The sequence below is a fragment of the Phyllobates terribilis genome, unplaced genomic scaffold, assembly GCF_046119375.1.
Source record: "Phyllobates terribilis strain yellow unplaced genomic scaffold, ASM4611937v1 Scaffold_7__3_contigs__length_470593459, whole genome shotgun sequence".
Taxonomy (NCBI): domain Eukaryota; kingdom Metazoa; phylum Chordata; class Amphibia; order Anura; family Dendrobatidae; genus Phyllobates; species Phyllobates terribilis.
The window spans coordinates 434,606,932-434,625,752 of record NW_027362767.1 but is presented as its reverse complement, the minus strand read 5'-3'; the positions used below and the strand labels follow the sequence as shown (position 1 = coordinate 434,625,752).

At 51.3% G+C, this 18,821-nt stretch overlaps 2 protein-coding genes across 3 annotated transcripts in view; one reads left to right on the top strand and one right to left on the bottom strand.

Moving 5' to 3' along the window:
- Positions 1 to 3,410, top strand: part of LOC141155283 (peptidoglycan-recognition protein SC2-like) — a 35,488-nt gene extending 32,078 nt beyond the window's left edge. For both annotated transcript variants that reach the window (XM_073642109.1, XM_073642108.1), the window contains 3 exons: positions 2,304 to 2,505; positions 2,678 to 2,796; positions 3,164 to 3,410. In XM_073642109.1, the coding sequence (XP_073498210.1) occupies positions 2,304 to 2,505; positions 2,678 to 2,796; positions 3,164 to 3,342 (500 nt within the window). In that variant the 3' untranslated portion in view covers positions 3,343 to 3,410. The remainder of the gene's footprint in view (positions 1 to 2,303; positions 2,506 to 2,677; positions 2,797 to 3,163) is intronic.
- Positions 3,411 to 3,954: 544 nt separating this feature from the next.
- Positions 3,955 to 17,507, bottom strand: QPCTL (glutaminyl-peptide cyclotransferase like). Its single transcript, XM_073642107.1, has 7 exons — positions 17,167 to 17,507; positions 15,238 to 15,378; positions 14,878 to 15,165; positions 5,385 to 5,540; positions 4,694 to 4,793; positions 4,503 to 4,619; positions 3,955 to 4,424 (listed from the first exon to the last, which is right to left on the bottom strand). Exons 1-7 carry the CDS (start codon positions 17,467 to 17,469, stop codon positions 4,279 to 4,281), a joined length of 1,251 nt encoding a protein of 416 aa, XP_073498208.1. The 5' UTR covers positions 17,470 to 17,507; the 3' UTR covers positions 3,955 to 4,278.
- Positions 17,508 to 18,821: the final 1,314 nt, after the last annotated feature.

The following is an 18,821-nucleotide window of genomic DNA, read 5'->3' as shown; positions in this document are numbered from 1 at the left end:
GGGGGGGGCAATCACCTGTTTACACAGGGCCCTGTAGGTTTGGATTTCTTTTTCCATAAATAATAATAAAGACCTTCATTTAAAAACTGCATTTCGTGTATACTTGTGTAATCTTTGTCCAAAATTTAAATTTGTTTTGTGATCTGAAACATTTAAGTGTGACAGCATGTAAAAGATTAAGAAATCGGGAAGAGGGCAAACACTTTTTCACACGACTGTATCTCTGCATACACAAAGCTCCCCCTAGTGGTGGCTGCAGACAAAATCTTACCACGTATCTCTGTATACAGGGAGCTCCCCCTAGTGGTGACTGCAGACAGAATCTTATCATGTATCGCTGTATACAGGGAGCTCCCCCTAGTGGTGGCTGTGGACAGTATATTAGCATTTATCTCTGTATACAGGGAGTTCCCCCTTGTGGTAGCTGCAGACATAATCTTATCATGTATCTCTGTATACAGGGAGCTCCCCCTAGTGGTGACTGCAGACAGGATCTTATCATGTATCTCTATATACAGGGAGCTCCCCCTACCGGTGGCTGCAGACAGGATCTTATCATGCATCTCTGTAATCAGGGAGCTCCCCCTATTGGTGGCTGCAGACAGGATCTTATCATGTATCTCTGTATACAGGGAGCTCCCCCTATTGGTGGCTGGAGACAGGATCTTATGTATCTCTGTATACAGGAAGCTCCCCCTAGTGGTGACTGCAGACAGAATCATATAATGTATCTCTGTATACAGGAAGCTCCCCCTAGTGGTGACTGCAGACAGAATCTTATCATGTATCTCTGTATACAAGGAGCTCTCTCTATTGGTGGCTGCAGACAGAATCTTATCATGTATCTGTATACATGGAGCTCCCCCTAGTGGTGGCTGCAGACAGGATCTTATCATGTATCTCTGTATACATGGAGCTCCTCCTAGTGGTGGCTGCAGACAATCTTATCATGTATCTCTGTATACAGGGAGCTCCCCCTATTGGTGGCTGCAGACAGGATCTTATCACGTATCTCTGTATACAGGGAGCTCCCCCTAGTGGTGGCTGCAGACTGAATCTTCTCATGTATCGCTGTATGCAGGGAGCTCCCCCTAGTGGTGGCTGCAGACAGAATCTTATCATGTATCTCTGTATATAGGGAGCTCCCCCTAGTGGTAGCTACAGACAGAATCCTATCATGTATCTCTGTATACAGGGAGCCCCCCTAGTGGTGGCTGTGGACAGTATATTAGCATTTATCTCTGTATACAGGGAGCCCCCCCCTAGTGGTGGCTGTGGACAGTATATTAGCATTTATCTCTGTATACAGGGAGTTCCCCCTTGTGGTAGCTGCAGACATAATCTTATCGTGTATCTCTGTAGACAGGGAGCTCCCCCTAGTGGTGACTGCAGACAGGATCTTATCATGTATCTCTGTATACAGGGAGCTCCCCCTACTGGTGGCTGCAGACAGGATCTTATCATGTATCTCTGTATACAGGGAGCTCCCCCTATTGGTGGCTGCAGACAGGATCTTATCATGTATCTCTGTATACAGGGAGCTCCCCTAGTGGTGGCTGCAGACAGGATCTTATCATGTATCTCTGTATACAGGAAGCTCCCCCTAGTGGTGACTGCAGACAGAATCTTATCATGTATCTCTGTATACAGGGAGCTCCCCCTACTGGTGGCTGCAGACAGGATCTTATCATGTATTTCTGTATACAGGGAGCTCCCCCTATTGGTGGCTGCAGACAGGATCTTATCACGTATCTCTGTATACAGGGAGCTCCCTCTAGTGGTGGCTGCAGACAGGATCTTATCATATATCTCTGTATACAGGGAGCTCCCTCTAGTGGTGGCTGCAGACAGGATCTTATCATGTATCTCTGTATACAGGGAGCTCCCCCTAGTGGTGGCTGCAGCCAGCATCTTATCATGTATCTCTGTATATAGGGAGCTCCCCCTAGTGGAGGCTGCAGACAGAATCTCATCATGTATCACAATATACAAGGAGTTTCTCCATATTTAAAGGAAAAGGTAGACGTGGATAATTGACTTTAAAGCCAATGGGTTACAGCTTGGGCAAATAAAGAGAAACACGGAAAATCATAAAAGGAGGATTGGTAGGTTCCCGCGGGACCTTCATTAAGAAATTCTAGCATATGAGCTCTATGCCTTTAATCGAGGGGGGCAGCATTCACACTGATCTTCCTGGGGATGAGCCCTTCTGCAGTATATACACATATAAGAACATTTTCATGTCAGGATGGAGTTAATATTTGATATAAACATCTGGTGGTAATGATGATCTCCTGTGCCAGGCTGCCCCACTATCCTCACCAAGTCTCAATGGGGAGGCAAAGCTCCCACCTGCAGGACAGCCATGACCACGCCGGTCACATACGTGGTCGTGCACCATACCGAGGGCACCGCATGTACCACCCAGTCCGCCTGCATCACCCAAGCCAAGAACATCCAGAGCTATCACATGACCAGCAACGGCTGGTGCGACATCGGCTACAAGTAAGAAGCCTGGGGGTCCTGTGGGGGGAGGAAAGTATATGACAGGGTGTCATCCGGGGGGATACATGTCCTGCACTGGTCAATGTCGCCCAGTCTTTCTTCGGATACAAAACTAACTCTACTACTCTCTGGTATCAGCCAGCATTCTGATCCATCTTATTTTGCACCTCAGTTTCCTTGTGGGTGAAGATGGCCAGGCTTACGAGGGCCGTGGATGGACGTCAGTAGGAGCTCATGCCCCAAATTACAACTCTAACTCCATTGGCATCAGCGTCTTCGGCTCCTACACCAGTAAGTCAGCATCTTTCCACTCTCATTAGGATGATGAGGGTTGTAGTATCTTTCCTCAGTCCACACTCGCAGTCGCCCACTAAGTCACATCACATTGTAGACGATGGAGATCATGAAGCCCCCGGGGCCCGATGTATCAATCATGTAACCTGCGTGAGGTCAGGAATAGACGTCATCAATAATAAGTCATGGAGAAAACTGAGGCCCCTTGTTAGTGCGTTTGATGAATTAGAGGCACAGAAGTAATAAAAGCCAATAGTTTGGTTGCAGTGAGTCCTCCCTGCGCTCCGCTGGGTCTTATAACTCCGGCGATGGGCCGGTGTGTATTGTAACAGTACAATACACCTCATCAATCCTTTCATTTCAGGCCGTAACCCGAACAGCGCGGCCCTGAATGCCGTCCAGGGTCTCATCAGCTGCGGCGTCTCCAGAGGATACATCAAGTCCGCCTACATCCTGAAGGGACATCGCAACGTCACCGCCACCGACTGCCCCGGAAACACCTTCTACAACACGGTCAAGACCTGGCCCCGATTCCAGGCTTGAGGCCGAGGGGTTAATGTGGCAGGGCGGCTCATGTATGTAACCGAAATAAATGCAGCGTGTCTGACTTATACCTGACTTCTGTGTAAATGGATAAATGTGCAGCAGGTGGAGGAGACACTGGAAGCTCCTGGGACCCCCCATTATCATGTGTCACTTATAGCAGGGCGGCCCCAATAATTGGCACAGGACCTGGAGTCCCAGAGGCAGCAGAGCCCCCCGGGTCTGACTATATTCACCCTACCCCAACAATTACACCCTGGAGATAAACAAGGTACAAAAGACCGAACAGGATTTAGGGTGTGGAGTGATCACCGAGCATATCTATATAGTCCTCGTGTTACCTCCTGTATTATACCCCAGAGCTGCACTCACTATTCTGCTGGTGCAGTCACTGTGCACATACATTACATTACTGATCCTGAGTTACATCCTGTATTATACCCCAGAGCTGCACTCACTATTCTGCTGGTGCAGTCACTGTGTACATACATTACATTACTGATCCTGTACTGATCCTGAGTTACATCCTGCATTATACTCCAGAGCTGCACTCACTGCACGCAGATGTGACCCTTTGCAAGCAGGCGGCGATAATTTGACCAGTGTCAGAGATGGTGGAGCAGAGGTAGATGTAATTGCTCAGTAAATACACAAGGGGGCGCTGTATGTTGTACACATTTTTCCCCTTTCCATACATTACACTTTTTCCTCTCCCCGGTATAACGTCCCGTGATCTCCGTGTAACATATAATACTCGGCTGCAGCGTCCGCAGGCGGAGGGCAGAGCGTCACTTTGTTTCTCTCAGTTTACGCTCAGCGGACAGAGTAGTTATAATGCGGCAGGGCATGCTGGGAGATTCCAGCTCTGAAGCGTGATGGTTGTAAACTCATAAGAAATGCACTGTCTTTTCCTCGACTGTGGCTCAGTTTCGGCAGTCACAAAGCGAGGGTCTCTGCCAAGAAGGTGACAAAAATCCGGCAAAAGTTGGTGATGGTCGGCGGGTGAAGATTCTCCTCGGTGTCGTCATGAGTGTGCCACACGGCCGGGAACGGTGTGGAGATGACGTGGAGCACGGGGACGCCTGAGCGATAGAGAAGAAATGACATGAGCGGGGGAAGGGAGTGACCAGGAGAGAAGAAGACGAAGGAGACGCTCAGACCTCGCTGCAGGAACGGAACGTGATCGTCCTCCACTGCCCCAAAATACAGGTCCGGCCTGAAGTACGGACTGTCCACACGATGAGCGTCCAGGAGGCCGAGGCCGTGAAGCCGCTTCTCTAAGGACAGAAAGAGGGAAAACCATCAGACAGAGCAAAGACGAACCACAAATACCAGCACTCCCACAACTCACCAATAGTAACGAGCCTCATGAAGTGGCTGCGAGTCTCCGAGAAGTGGCTGAGGACCAGCGGGCCCGGGGCCCCGAGCAGATCCAGAAGAACAAAGAGATCCTGGAGGACAGGCACAAGATCATACAGAGCTCCGCAAGCAGGGGCGGGGGTCTGTCCACAAGGGCGCGAGGGTCTGTCCACAAGGGCGTGTGAGGACGAGAACCACAACCAAAAGGCCTCACTGCCGAGGACTAGCACAAACAGGGCCCCATCCTGGAGGACGAGAATCATAAGAAGGGCCCCTACCCCACCAAGGAAAAGCACCACAAGCAGGACCCCTTATCCCTGAGCACAAGCAGGGACCCCCCACACCATCCTAAGAACGAGCGCCCCAAGAGTGTAGTGAGCATGCTCTGTGACTTGGGCAGAGGTCACTGTGCCGGGACGCAGTTTCTACCTCAGATCTCAATCTCACATGTAAACGGCTCGGCCATTAGTTTGCTTATTTTTGGACTATCCCCCCAATCGCAAACAGATGATGGGATCCTGCTTTTTGCACTGATCTTTGACTTCACGGTGGGTTTCTTTGGATCCCCATTGGGTCTGCTCCCTGGTGATCGTCCCCCCGTGACACTCGGTCTAGTCAGTGGCGCTCAGCGGAAAGTATAGAAGGCGCCTCTGCAGCCGCAGCCTCCTGTAGCGCAGTCTTACGATTGCATCGAGTTTGCTGCCGGCTCCTCCTGGTCCCGGCTCATTCTGCAGACGCTGCGCCAAGTGCCGGGCCCCGTACAGCGAATCCGACTCCGTCCAGTCCCCGAACGCCTCCTCTCCGTCCAGGAAGAAAAGCTGCAGCGTGAGGGGGGATCCCTGCAGAAAGAGGACGGCGCTGAGTATATACCATGTAAACAGCGTACAAGAGCCAGTATACAGGACCCAACATACAGCGAACAGGACCCCAGTATACAGGAGCCGCATATACAGCGTACAGGACCCCAGTATACAGGAGCCGCTTATACAGCGTACAGGAGCCAGTATACAGAGTACAGGAGCCAGTATACAGGAGCCGCATATACAGCGTACAGGAGCCAGTATACAGGAGCCGCATATACAGTGTACAGGACCCCAGTATACAGGACCCAACATACAGCGTACAGGAGCCAGTATACAGCGTACAGGACCCCAATATACAGGACCCAACATACAGCGTACAGGACCCCAGTATACAGGAGCCCAGTATACAGCGTACAGGAGCCAGTATACAGGACCCAACATACAGCGTACAGGACCCCAGTATACAGGAGCCGCATATACAGCGTACAGGAGCCGCATATACAGTGTACAGGACCCCAGTATACAGGAGCCGCATATACAGTGTACAGGACCCCAGTATACAGGAGCCGCATATACAGCGTACAGGAGCCAGTATACAGAGTACAGGACCCAACATACAGCGTACAGGACCCAACATACAGCGTACAGGACCCCAGTATACAGGAGCCGCATATACAGCGTACAAGAGCCAGTATACAGGACCCAACATACAGCGAACAGGACCCCAGTATACAGGAGCCGCATATACAGCGTACAGGACCCCAGTATACAGGAGCCGCATATACAGCGTACAGGAGCCAGTATACAGAGTACAGGAGCCAGTATACAGCGTACAGGACCCCAATATACAGGACCCAACATACAGCGTACAGGACCCCAGTATACAGGACCCAACATACAGCGTACAGGACCCCAGTATACAGGACCCAACATACAGCGAACAGGACCCCAGTATACAGGAGCCGCATATACAGCGTACAAGAGCCAGTATACAGAGTACAGGAGCCAGTATACAGGACCCAACATACAGTGTACAGGACCCCAGTATACAGGAGCCGCATATACAGTGTACAGGAGCCAGTATACAGGACCCAACATACAGCGAACAGGACCCCAGTATACAGGAGCCGCATATACAGCGTACAGGACCCCAGTATACAGGAGCCGCATATACAGCGTACAGGAGCCAGTATACAGAGTACAGGAGCCAGTATACAGCGTACAGGACCCCAGTATACAGGAGCCGCATATACAGCGTACAAGAGCCAGTATACAGAGTACAGGAGCCAGTATACAGAGTACAGGAGCCAGTATACAGGACCCAACATACAGTGTACAGGACCCCAGTATACAGGAGCCGCATATACAGCGTACAAGAGCCAGTATACAGAGTACAGGAGCCAGTATACAGTGTACAGGAGCCAGTATACAGGACCCAACATACAGCGTACAGGACCCCAGTATACAGGAGCCGCATATACAGCGTATAGGAGCCAGTATACAGAGTAAAGGAGCCAGTATACAGGAGCCGCATATACAGTGTACAGGACCCAACATACAGCGTACAGGAGCCAGTATACAGAGTACAGGAGCCAGTATACAGCGTACAGGACCCCAATATACAGGACCCAACATACAGCGTACAGGACCCCAGTATACAGGACCCAACATACAGCGTACAGGACCCCAGTATACAGGACCCAACATACAGCGTACAGGACCCCAGTATACAGGAGCCGCATATACAGCGTACAAGAGCCAGTATACAGGACCCAACATACAGCGTACAGGACCCCAGTATGCAGGAGCCGCATATACAGCGTACAGGACCCCAGTATACAGGAGCCGCATATACAGCGTACAGGACCCCAGTATACAGGAGCCGCATATACAGCGTACAGAAGCCAGTATACAGAGTACAGGAGCCGCATATACAGCGTACAGGAGCCAGTATACAGAGTACAGGACCCCAATATACAGGAGCCACATATACAGCGTACAGGAGCCAGTATACAGCGTACAGGACCCCAGTATACAGGAGCTGCATATACAGTGTACAGGAGCCAGTATATAGAGTACAGGAGCCAGTATACAGCGTACAGGAGCCAGTATACAGCGTACAAGACCCCAGTATACAGGAGCTGCATATACAGTGTACAGGAGCCAGTATACAGGACCCAACATACAGCGTACAGGACCCCAGTATACAGGACCCAACATACAGCGTACAGGACCCCAGTATACAGGAGCCGCATATACAGCGTACAGGAGCCAGTATATAGAGTACAGGAGCCAGTATACAGCGTACAGGAGCCAGTATACAGCGTACAGGACCCCAGTATACAGGAGCTGCATATACAGTGTACAGGAGCCAGTATACAGGACCCAACATACAGCGTACAGGACCCCAGTATACAGGAGCCGCATATACAGCGTACAGGAGCCAGTATACAGCATACAGGACCCCAGTAGACAAGAGCCGCATATACAGCGTACAGGACCCCAGTATACAGGACCCAACATACAGCGTACAGGAGCCAGTATACAGAGTACAGGAGCCAGTATACAGCGTACAGGAGCCCAGTATACAGCGTACTGGAGCCAGTATACAGGACCCAACATACAGTGTACAGGACCCCAATATACAGGAGCCACATATACAGCGTACAGGAGCCAGTATACAGCGTACAGGACCCCAGTATACAGGAGCTGCATATACAGTGTACAGGAGCCAGTATACAGGACCCAACATACAGCGTACAGGACCCCAGTATACAGGACCCAACATACAGCGTACAGGACCCCAGTATACAGGAGCCGCATATACAGCGTACAGGAGCCAGTATATAGAGTACAGGAGCCAGTATACAGCGTACAGGACCCCAGTATACAGGAGCTGCATATACAGTGTACAGGAGCCAGTATACAGGACCCAACATACAGCGTACAGGACCCCAGTATACAGGAGCCGCATATACAGCGTACAGGAGCCAGTATACAGCATACAGGACCCCAGTAGACAAGAGCCGCATATACAGCGTACAGGACCCCAGTATACAGGAGCCGCATATACAGCGTACAGGAGCCAGTATACAGAGTACAGGAGCCGCATATACAGCGTACAGGAGCCAGTATACAGAGTACAGGACCCCAATATACAGGAGCCACATATACAGCGTACAGGAGCCAGTATACAGCGTACAGGACCCCAGTATACAGGAGCTGCATATACAGTGTACAGGAGCCAGTATACAGGACCCAACATACAGCGTACAGGACCCCAGTATACAGGACCCAACATACAGCGTACAGGACCCCAGTATACAGGAGCCGCATATACAGCGTACAGGAGCCAGTATATAGAGTACAGGAGCCAGTATACAGCGTACAGGAGCCAGTATACAGCGTACAGGACCCCAGTATACAGGAGCTGCATATACAGTGTACAGGAGCCAGTATACAGGACCCAACATACAGCGTACAGGACCCCAGTATACAGGAGCCGCATATACAGCGTACAGGAGCCAGTATACAGCATACAGGACCCCAGTAGACAAGAGCCGCATATACAGCGTACAGGACCCCAGTATACAGGACCCAACATACAGCGTACAGGAGCCAGTATACAGAGTACAGGAGCCCAGTATACAGGACCCAACATACAGTGTACAGGACCCCAATATACAGGAGCCACATATACAGCGTACAGGAGCCAGTATACAGCGTACAGGACCCCAGTATACAGGAGCTGCATATACAGTGTACAGGAGCCAGTATACAGGACCCAACATACAGCGTACAGGACCCCAGTATACAGGACCCAACATACAGCGTACAGGACCCCAGTATACAGGAGCCGCATATACAGCGTACAGGAGCCAGTATATAGAGTACAGGAGCCAGTATACAGCGTACAGGAGCCAGTATACAGCGTACAGGACCCCAGTATACAGGAGCTGCATATACAGTGTACAGGAGCCAGTATACAGGACCCAACATACAGCGTACAGGACCCCAGTATACAGGAGCCGCATATACAGCGTACAGGAGCCAGTATACAGCATACAGGACCCCAGTAGACAAGAGCCGCATATACAGCGTACAGGACCCCAGTAGACAGGACCCAACATACAGCGTACAGGAGCCAGTATACAGAGTACAGGAGCCAGTATACAGCGTACAGGAGCCCAGTATACAGCGTACAGGAGCCAGTATACAGGACCCAACATACAGTGTACAGGACCCCAGTATACAGGAGCTGCATATACAGTGTACAGGAGCCAGTATACAGGACCCAACATACAGTGTACAGGACCCCAGTATACAGGAGCTGCATATACAGTGTACAGGAGCCAGTATACAGGACCCAACATACAGCGTACAGGACCCCAGTATACAGGAGCTGCATATACAGTGTACAGGAGCCAGTATACAGGACCCAACATACAGCGTACAGGACCCCAGTATACAGGAGCCGCATATACAGCGTACAGGAGCCAGTATATAGAGTACAGGAGCCAGTATACAGCGTACAGGAGCCAGTATACAGCGTACAGGACCCCAGTATACAGGAGCTGCATATACAGTGTACAGGAGCCAGTATACAGGACCCAACATACAGCGTACAGGACCCCAGTATACAGGAGCCGCATATACAGCGTACAGGAGCCAGTATACAGCATACAGGACCCCAGTAGACAAGAGCCGCATATACAGCGTACAGGACCCCAGTATACAGGAGCCGCATATACAGCGTACAGGAGCCAGTATACAGAGTACAGGAGCCGCATATACAGCGTACAGGAGCCAGTATACAGAGTACAGGACCCCAATATACAGGAGCCACATATACAGCGTACAGGAGCCAGTATACAGCGTACAGGACCCCAGTATACAGGAGCTGCATATACAGTGTACAGGAGCCAGTATACAGGACCCAACATACAGCGTACAGGACCCCAGTATACAGGACCCAACATACAGCGTACAGGACCCCAGTATACAGGAGCCGCATATACAGCGTACAGGAGCCAGTATATAGAGTACAGGAGCCAGTATACAGCGTACAGGAGCCAGTATACAGCGTACAGGACCCCAGTATACAGGAGCTGCATATACAGTGTACAGGAGCCAGTATACAGGACCCAACATACAGCGTACAGGACCCCAGTATACAGGAGCCGCATATACAGCGTACAGGAGCCAGTATACAGCATACAGGACCCCAGTAGACAAGAGCCGCATATACAGCGTACAGGACCCCAGTATACAGGACCCAACATACAGCGTACAGGAGCCAGTATACAGAGTACAGGAGCCAGTATACAGCGTACAGGAGCCCAGTATACAGCGTACTGGAGCCAGTATACAGGACCCAACATACAGTGTACAGGACCCCAATATACAGGAGCCACATATACAGCGTACAGGAGCCAGTATACAGCGTACAGGACCCCAGTATACAGGAGCTGCATATACAGTGTACAGGAGCCAGTATACAGGACCCAACATACAGCGTACAGGACCCCAGTATACAGGACCCAACATACAGCGTACAGGACCCCAGTATACAGGAGCCGCATATACAGCGTACAGGAGCCAGTATATAGAGTACAGGAGCCAGTATACAGCGTACAGGAGCCAGTATACAGCGTACAGGACCCCAGTATACAGGAGCTGCATATACAGTGTACAGGAGCCAGTATACAGGACCCAACATACAGCAGCCGCATATACAGCGTACAGGAGCCAGTATACAGCATACAGGACCCCAGTAGACAAGAGCCGCATATACAGAGTACAGGAGCCAGTATACAGCGTACAGGAGCCCAGTATACAGCGTACAGGAGCCAGTATACAGGACCCAACATACAGTGTACAGGACCCCAGTATACAGGAGCTGCATATACAGTGTACAGGAGCCAGTATACAGGACCCAACATACAGCGTACAGGACCCCAGTATACAGGAGCTGCATATACAGTGTACAGGAGCCAGTATACAGGACCCAACATACAGCGTACAGGACCCCAGTATACAGGAGCCGCATATACAGCGTACAGGAGCCAGTATACAGCGTACAGGAGCCAGTATACAGAGTACAGGAGCCAGTATACAGGAGCCGCATATACAGCGTACAGGAGCCAGTATACAGGACCCAACATACAGCGTACAGGACCCCAGTATACAGGACCCAACATACAGCGTACAGGACCCCAGTATACAGGAGCTGCATATACAGCGTACAGGACCCCAGTATACAGGACCCAACATACAGGACCCCAGTATACAGGAGCCAGTATACAAGAGCCGCATATACAGCGTACAGGAGCCGCATATACAGCGTACAAGAGCCCAGTATACAGGACCCAACATACAGCGTACAGGACCCCAGTATACAGGAGCCGCATATACAGCGTACAAGAGCCAGTATACAGGACCCAACATACAGCGTACAGGAGCCAGTATACAGCGTACAGGAGCCAGTATACAACATATAGGACCCCAGTATACAGTAGCTGTAGATACAGAGTACTGGAGCCAGTATACAGGACCCAATATACAACGTACAGGACCCCAGTATACAAGAGCCGCATATACAGCATACAGGAGCCGCATATACAGCGTACAGGAGCCGCATATACAGCGTACAGTAGCCAGTATACAGCGTACAGGACCCCAGTATACAGGAGCCGCATATACAGCAAACAGGAGCCCGTGTACAGTCATGGCCAAAAGTTTTGAGAATGACACCAAAATGATATTTTCCCATGATCTGCTGGCCTCTGGTTTTTATTAGTGTTTGTCTGATGTTTATATCACATACAGAAATATAATTGCAATCATATTATGAGGACCAATAGGTTATATTGACAGAATGAGTTAATGCAGCAAGTCAATATTTGCAGTGTTGCCCCTTCTTCTCCAAGACCTCTGTAATTCTCCCTGGCATGCTCTCAATCAACTTTTGGACCAAATCCTGACTGATAGCAGTCCATTCTTGCATAATCAATGCTTGCATTTTGCCAGAATTTGTTGGTTTTTGTTTGTCCACCCGTCTCTTGATGATTGACCACAAGTTCTCAATGGGATTAAGATCTGGGGAGTTTCCAGGCCATGGACCCAAAATCTCTATGTTTTGTTCCATGAGCCATTTTGTTATCACCTTTGCTTTATGGCAAGGTGCTCCATCAGGCTGGAAAAGGCATTGTTGGGCGCCAAACTGCTCTTGGACGGTTGGGAGAAGTTGCTCTTGGAGGACATTCTGGTACCATTCTTTATTCATGGCTGTGTTTTTAGGCAAGACTGTGAGTGAGCCGATTCCCTTGGCTGAGAAGCAACCCCACACATGAATGGTTTCAGGATGCTTTACAGTTGGCATGAGACAAGACTGGTGGTAGCGCTCACCTCTTCTTCTCCGAATAAGCTGTTTTCCAGATGTCCCAAACAATCGAAAAGGGGATTCATTAGAGAAAATGACTTTGCCCCAGTCCTCAGCAGTCCACTCCCTGTACCTTTTGCAGAATATCAGTCGGTCCCTGATGTTTTTTCTGGAGAGAAGTGGCTTCTTTGCTGCCCTCCTTGAAACCAGCCCTTGCTCAAAGAGTCTCCGCCTCACAGTGCGTGCAGAAGCACTCACACCAGCCTGCTGCCATTCCTGAGCAAGCTCGGCACTGCTGGTAGTCCCATCCCGCAGCTGAAACAGTTTTAAGATACGGTCCTGGCGCTTGTTGGTCTTTCTTGGGCGCCCTGGAGCCTTTTTGACAACAATGGAAGCTCTGTCCTTGAAGTTCTTGATGATGCGATAGATTGTTGACTGAGGTGCAATCTTTGTAGCTGCGATACTCTTCCCTGTTAGGCCATTTTTGTGCAGTGCAATGATGGCTGCACGTGTTTCTTTAGAGATAACCATGGTTAACTGAAGAGAAACAATGATAACAAGAACCAGCCTCCTTTTAAAGTGTCCAGTGATGCCATTCTTACTTAATCATGACTGATTGATCGCCAGCCCTGTCCTCATCAACACCCACACCTGTATTAATGGATCAATCACAAAAACGATGTTAGCTGCTCCTTTTAAGGCAGGACTGCAATGATGTTGAAATGTGTTTTGGGGGTTAATGTTCATTTTCTGGGCAAATATTGACTTTGCAAGTACAGTAATTGCTGTTAAGCTGATCACTCTTTGACATTCAGGAGTATATGCAAATTGTCATTACAAAAAATGAAGCAGTAAACTTTGGAAAAATTACTATTTGTCTCATTCTCAATACTTTTGGCCATGACTGTACAGCGTACAAGAGCCAGTATACAGCGTACAAGAGCCAGTATACAGCGTGCAAGAGCCAGTATACAGTGTATAGGACCCCAATATACAGGAGCCGCATATACAGCGTACAAGAGCCAGTATACAGCATACAAGAGCCAGTATACAGTGTATAGGACCCCAATATACAGGAGCCGCATATACAGCGTACAAGAGTGAGTATACAGCGTACAGGAGCGAGTATACAGCGTACAAGAGCCAGTATACAGCGTACAAGAGCCAGTATACAGCGTATAGGACCCCAATATACAGGAGCCGCATATACAGCGTACAAGAGTGAGTATACAGCGTACAGGAGCGAGTATACAGCGTACAAGAGCCAGTATACAGCGTCCAGGACCCCAGTATACAGGAGCCAATATACAGCGTACAGGAGCCAGTATACAGCATACAGGAGCCGCATATACAGCGTACAGGAGCCAGTATACAGCGTACAGGACCCCAGTATACAAGAGCTGCATATACAGTGTACAGGAGCCGCATATACAGCATACAGGAGCCGCATATACAGCATACAGGAGCCGCATATACAGCATACAGGAGCCGCATACACAGCGTACAAGAGCCAATATACAGCGTCCAGGAGCCAATATACAGCGTCCAGGAGCCAATATACAGCGTCCAGGAGCCAATATACAGCGTCCAGGAGCCAATATACAGCATACAGGAGCCGCATATACAGCGTACAGGAGCCAGTATACAGCGTACAGGACCCCAGTATACAAGAGCTGCATATACAGCGTACAGGAGCCGCATATACAGCGTACAGGAGCCCAGTATACAGCGTACAAGAGCCAGTATACAGCGTACAAGAGCCAGTATACAACATATAGGATCCCAGTATACAGGAGCCGCATATACAGAGTACAGGAGCCAGTATACAGCATACAGGAGCCAGTATACAGCATACAGGACCCCAGTATACAAGAGCCGCATATACAGCGTACAGGAGCCGCATATACAACGTACAGGAGCCAGTATACAGCGTACAGGAGCCAGTATACAGCATATACACTGCTCTGATGATGGTGCAGTCGCGGCTCTCACCTTCTCCTTCAGGTCTCTCAGCCCCGCGTCCAGTGCCGTCACCGCCTCCAGGATCAGAGAACAGGGTACAGCCGAGTCAGTGGCGCCAACAAATGGCCGCCCCCTCCTGTCCACAGGAAACCATTTGGAGTCCAGGTGACAGGCGAACACCAGGCGGCGCTGAGCTCCGGGGTCCAGTGTTGCCACAACACTTCCAAAAGACAGAGACCCCCGGGGGGTCAGCGCATCAAAGAGGTCCAATTCTACCGTCCACTGAGCAGTCAGCGAGCGCAGGTGACCGGAAATGAGCTGTGACCGAAAGAAAGAGTCAGTGAGCACAGCAGCCACCGATGGTGGCAGCACTGGTCGGCCAGCTCTTACCTCCCTCACCAGCCGGTTCCCGGGGCTCCCAGAAGATCGCTCGATCAGCATCGGCCTCAAGAACGACGTCCACAAGCGCTGCACACTGACCGCAGCCACCAGCTCCTGCAGCCGCGCCGAGGACGGGGACTTAGGGCGGATCTGAAGGAGAAGCACATCCATCAACCGGGGGTCTCCCTGTGCCGGCCCGTCCACCCCTTCACCTGGAAGCCCCGTGAGGATCCGTCGCCCCCCAAAGACCCATCGCTCCCCACCTCAGGTGCCAGGTGTTAGGCTATGTGCCCACGATGCAGAAATGCTGCATATTTTTTCCGCATCTCCCTGGCAGGAAAAAATCATGCGGATTTTACATGCGTTTTTCCCGCCAGGTAGAAGCGTTTGTCAAGCGTTCTTCACTTGCATTTCCGCATGCGGGTTATCAAGCGCTTTTCCAAGTGATTTTAGCATCACTTGGAAAAGTGCTTGACAACTTGTTCACACTATATAAATCCATGCAGCCGGCATGGATTTATAGTAGTGTGACCAAGTTAGTTAAAAAAAAAAAAAAAAAAAAGGAATAAGAATGGTAAAAAATAAAAAAATAAAGTTTACACTCACCTTCCGGGGTCCTCCCGGTGTTCTCTCTGCCGCGTCCGGTGTGTTGGGCGGCTCGCGGTGGTGTGAAGGACCTGCGGTGACATCATTGAGCCATGTGATGGGTCACATGACTCAGTGACGTCATGGCAGGTCCTTAACAACAGCGGGAGCATTGCAAGAGAGCGGAAGCGGCAGAGATAACACTGGGAGGACATCGGAAGGTTGAGTGTAAACTTTATTTTTTATTTTAAATTAATTCTTTTTTTTACAGAGTCTTCTCTCCTCCAGACCCGGGTACCATCCTCACATTGAAAAGCATATAATCCGTGTGAACAAATGTACTGACACGGATTATATGCGTCTCAATGCAAGTCAATGGCGGCGATTAGGCTGCGTGTCCACAAAATTAATGGACATGCTGCGGATTTTTGAGCGCAGCATAAACGCTGAGGAAAAAAACGCAGCATGAGCATTGACAGTGCGGCTTGTCATTGAGGACCATGGGGGGCGGATTACCAAGCGTTTACGCTGCGGAAATTCCGAAGCATATACGCTTGTAAAACGCTACGTGGGCACATACCCTTAACCTGCGCATCCCTCCTTCCCTGTGGCTCTTCCTTCCCTGTGCCCCCCCCCTTCCCTGTGGCTCCTCCTTCCCTGTGGCTCTTCCCTCCCTGTGGCCCTCCTCTTGCTGTGGCCCCCCCTTCCCTGTGGCCCTCCTCTAGCTGTGGCTCTTCCATCCCTGTGGCCCTCCTCTCCCTGTGGTTCTCCTCTAGCTGTGGCCCCTCCTTCCCTGTGGCCCTCCTCTAGCTGTGGCTCCCCCTTCCCTGTAGCCCTCCTCTCCCTGTGGCCCTCCTCTAGCTGTGGCTCCCCCTTCCCTGTAGCCCTCCTCTCCCTGTGGCTCCCCCTTCCCTGTGGTTTTCCTCTCCCTGTGGCTCCCCCTTCCCTGTGGCCGTCCTCTCCCTGTGGCCCTCCTCTCCCTGTGGCCCTCCTCTAGCTGTGGCTCTTCCCTCCCTGTGGCCCTCCTCTCCCTGTGGCTCTTCCCTCCCTGTGGCCCTCCTCTCCCTGTGGCCCCTCCTTCCCTGTGGCCCCCGTCTTCCCTGTAGCCCTCCTCTAGCTGTGGCTCTTCCCTCCCTGTGGCCCTCCTCTTGCTGTGGCCCCCCCTTCCCTGTGGTTCTCCTCTAGCTGTGGCCCCTCCTTCCCTGTGGCCCTCCTCTCCCTTCCCTGTGGCCCCCTTCTAGCTGTGGCCCCCCTTCCCTGTGGTTCTCCTCTCCCTTCCCTGTGGCCCTCCTCTAGCTGTGGCCCCTCCTTCCCTGTGGCCCTCCTCTAGCTGTGGCTCCTCCTTCCCCTCACCTGTTGCGCTCCTCGGGCTTCTCCCTCCTTTTCATGGCTACCGCTCCCGGCCTCCCACAGTAGTATGCCAGCACCGATAAGGACCCCCAGCCCGAGCACCAGCAGAGCGCGCAGCTTCGGGCTCCAGGCGCCGCTGGAGGGGCCCCCGGGGCTCTTGTAGATACGAGCAGCGCGGCGTGAACACATCGAAGAAGAGCATGACTGGCGAGGCAGCAGCCAATGAGAGCGCAGCGGCTCCAAGCACAGCCAATCAGCAGCGGGGGGAGGAGTCAGCAGACAGGCGCCGCAGACACCTGGCCACATCCCGCCAAGCAGCGGACGAGGGCGGAGCCTGGCCGTGTGAGTGTGGGGGCGGGGATAACTGTTACTGCGGCAAGGACCAATGAGAAGTGAGGGGCGGGGTCTGTACTGACAGCTCATCGTAAACCTCGCGCACTCTCATTGGTCGTCAGGTCGCTTGCTGTCGCTAGGTAACAGCAGCCGCCATATCTGCCGAGGGGTCTCCGTTACCGGATGAGGGGAGAGTTATAAAGTCACCGGATTATAAAGCCTCGTATAACCCAGGCGGTGATGGCGGGGGGAGGAGCTGACGTTGACCACGCCCCGTAAAGATGGCGGGGATAAAACTCTCTAGATAAACACTAGTTTCCCATTTCCGCTTCTGCTGCACAACAAGCCATTACCTACTGCTGAGCTCTCAGGGAGAGGTGCAGCACGGTGGACATCACTGTAGAACAGGTGCATCCTGGGATTTCCGGCAGCCGTCCAGATACTTTTCCTATGGACCGTTCTTACCACCAGAACCGCAGAACCCGTCCATACACTGGCTGCATCGTTCAGATCAGATGTAGCGTCACAGCCGCCATGATGGCAGCCAGAGGAATTGGGGAAACGTACACTGTGACGAACCCTCCGCTGTGCAGCAGGACCGGACCTCAGCCTCTGACTGTAATCCATATTCCCAATCACTGACTGCAGCAGAGCTCTATAGTGGGGTCTTATGCGCCATATCCCAGCAGTGACCTCTGACCCGGAGATGGCGGCAGAAATCCTCCTCTGCTCCATCTACAGGATCTGGCAGCTGTCAGTGAGTGGAGACGGCAAGAGCTGATCAGCCGGTACATTGAAGCAAGCACCAGAGACAGGAGGAGGCTGCTACAATGTATCAGGGAGACAATTCTCATCACGACTCGCTACAATGTATCAGGGGCGACAATCCTCATCACGACTCGCTACAATGTATCAGGGGCGACAATCCTCATCACGACTCGCTACAATGTATCGGGCGACAATCCTCATCACGACTCGCTACAATGTATCAGGGGCGACAATTCTCATCACGACTCGCTACAATGTATCAGGGAGACAATCCTCATCACGACTCGCTACAATGTATCAGGGGCGACAATTCTCATCACGACTCGCTACAATGTATCAGGGAGACAATCCTCATCAGGACTCGCTACAATGTATCAGGGGCGACAATCCCCCACGACTCACTACAATTTATCAGGGAGACAATCCTCATCTCGACTCGTTACAATGTATCAGGGAGACAATCCTTATCATGACTTGTTACAATGCATCAGGGAGACAATCCATCCTTATCACGACTCGTTACAATGTATCAGGGACAATCCTCAGCGCGACTCACT